The 1,158-nt window shown below is 47.2% G+C and overlaps 1 protein-coding gene across 1 annotated transcript in view; it reads right to left on the bottom strand.

Annotated features, from left to right (window-relative positions):
* Positions 1–55: 55 nt before the first annotated feature.
* The window catches only part of EMC8 (ER membrane protein complex subunit 8), a 4,018-nt gene continuing 2,915 nt past the window's right edge, over positions 56–1,158 (bottom strand). Inside the window, exons 4-5 of the mRNA XM_009332339.1 lie at positions 656–750; positions 56–361 (exon numbers count right to left, since the gene is read on the bottom strand). Coding sequence (XP_009330614.1) covers positions 202–361; positions 656–750 — 255 coding nt within the window. The 3' untranslated portion in view covers positions 56–201. The remainder of the gene's footprint in view (positions 362–655; positions 751–1,158) is intronic.

The following is a 1,158-nucleotide window of genomic DNA, read 5'->3' as shown; positions in this document are numbered from 1 at the left end:
AGTTCTTCCAAGGAACCTCACAAAAAAGATGCAACGGCTTACGGACACATCACTCTCTGCAATGTGACATGCCACTCCTTTTTAATCAGTCGGGTTTCCACACAAGGTACTGAATATTATTCTATTTACATTCAAAAATAGCTTTTTTTCTCTCTTCAGTACATAGTGGGAATGCCCGTAAATTAGTCAGTAGAAACCCCTCTAACACAGGTGGAGGACAGCTTTGTTGATCTCTGGGTTTGTCCAGTCGTTCCGGATATCATCCAGGTGATTATCAAAATCTACAAGCGTCTCGTAGGACTTGCTGTCCAAGAGAGATGCAGCGATTCTCTGGGCTTCGGTCCAATCTTCACAAAAGTCACTAGGACGTAAAATAACCAGGAGTTAAAAGTAATCATGAAGGAAATCTCCACCGCCTCCTCTGCCCCGGAAATTAAGCCACGCTCTCTGCAACGTGGTCAGGGTGATCGTACCGCTGCCTGGCTGCAGAAGCCGGCTGTTCCCTCTCACTACAGCAAAAAACAGCTTTAAAAGCACTGTCAGCTACACCCACCGCCCTTACAGTGTCACTCACCACAATCAAGCTTTTGCCCTTAACCAGGCAACCCGTTTTTCCTTACTACCCAAACACAAACTCACTCTGAAGTTTACTCACACGTGCGGGTCCTTGCACCTCCACTTGTTCTCATGAAGCTCATACACATGAATGGCAGGCTCTACGCACTCCATTGTAAACTTGGTGTTATCGACCTGTTGCGCAACAGAAAAACACCACCTCAGTCTCTTCCTCAAGATCCCAAGTAAAGAGATGAAATTTAAAAAAAAAAAAGAGTCAGTTTTTACAAACAGGGCGCCTCACACCAACTCGTCCACCGTTCTACCTTCAAATGAGCCAGATCTTACACGTTTAAACTGCCAACATCCTTTGTCACTGCGGCAAGGGGGCAAAGCGCCGTTGGCTTTATATAAGACGAGAGTTTTAGTCACAGACGGGGGTCTGAAGTCACGAATACGCTGCCTTCGCTCAAGCCTCGCAAGCGGAGAAGGCCTCCGCTTCCTTTGAGATGGCAGAGAGCTAACCGCAGTCTCTCTGCAGGCTTACTAAGAACTTCACTGGCTACGGGTCATTGCACCTCTTCCCCAGAGCATTTGGAGGGA

This window comes from Pygoscelis adeliae, unplaced genomic scaffold, assembly GCF_000699105.1.
Source record: "Pygoscelis adeliae isolate BGI_AS28 unplaced genomic scaffold, ASM69910v1 Scaffold18, whole genome shotgun sequence".
Lineage (NCBI taxonomy): Eukaryota > Metazoa > Chordata > Aves > Sphenisciformes > Spheniscidae > Pygoscelis > Pygoscelis adeliae.
This window is presented reverse-complemented; position numbering and strand designations above follow the sequence as displayed.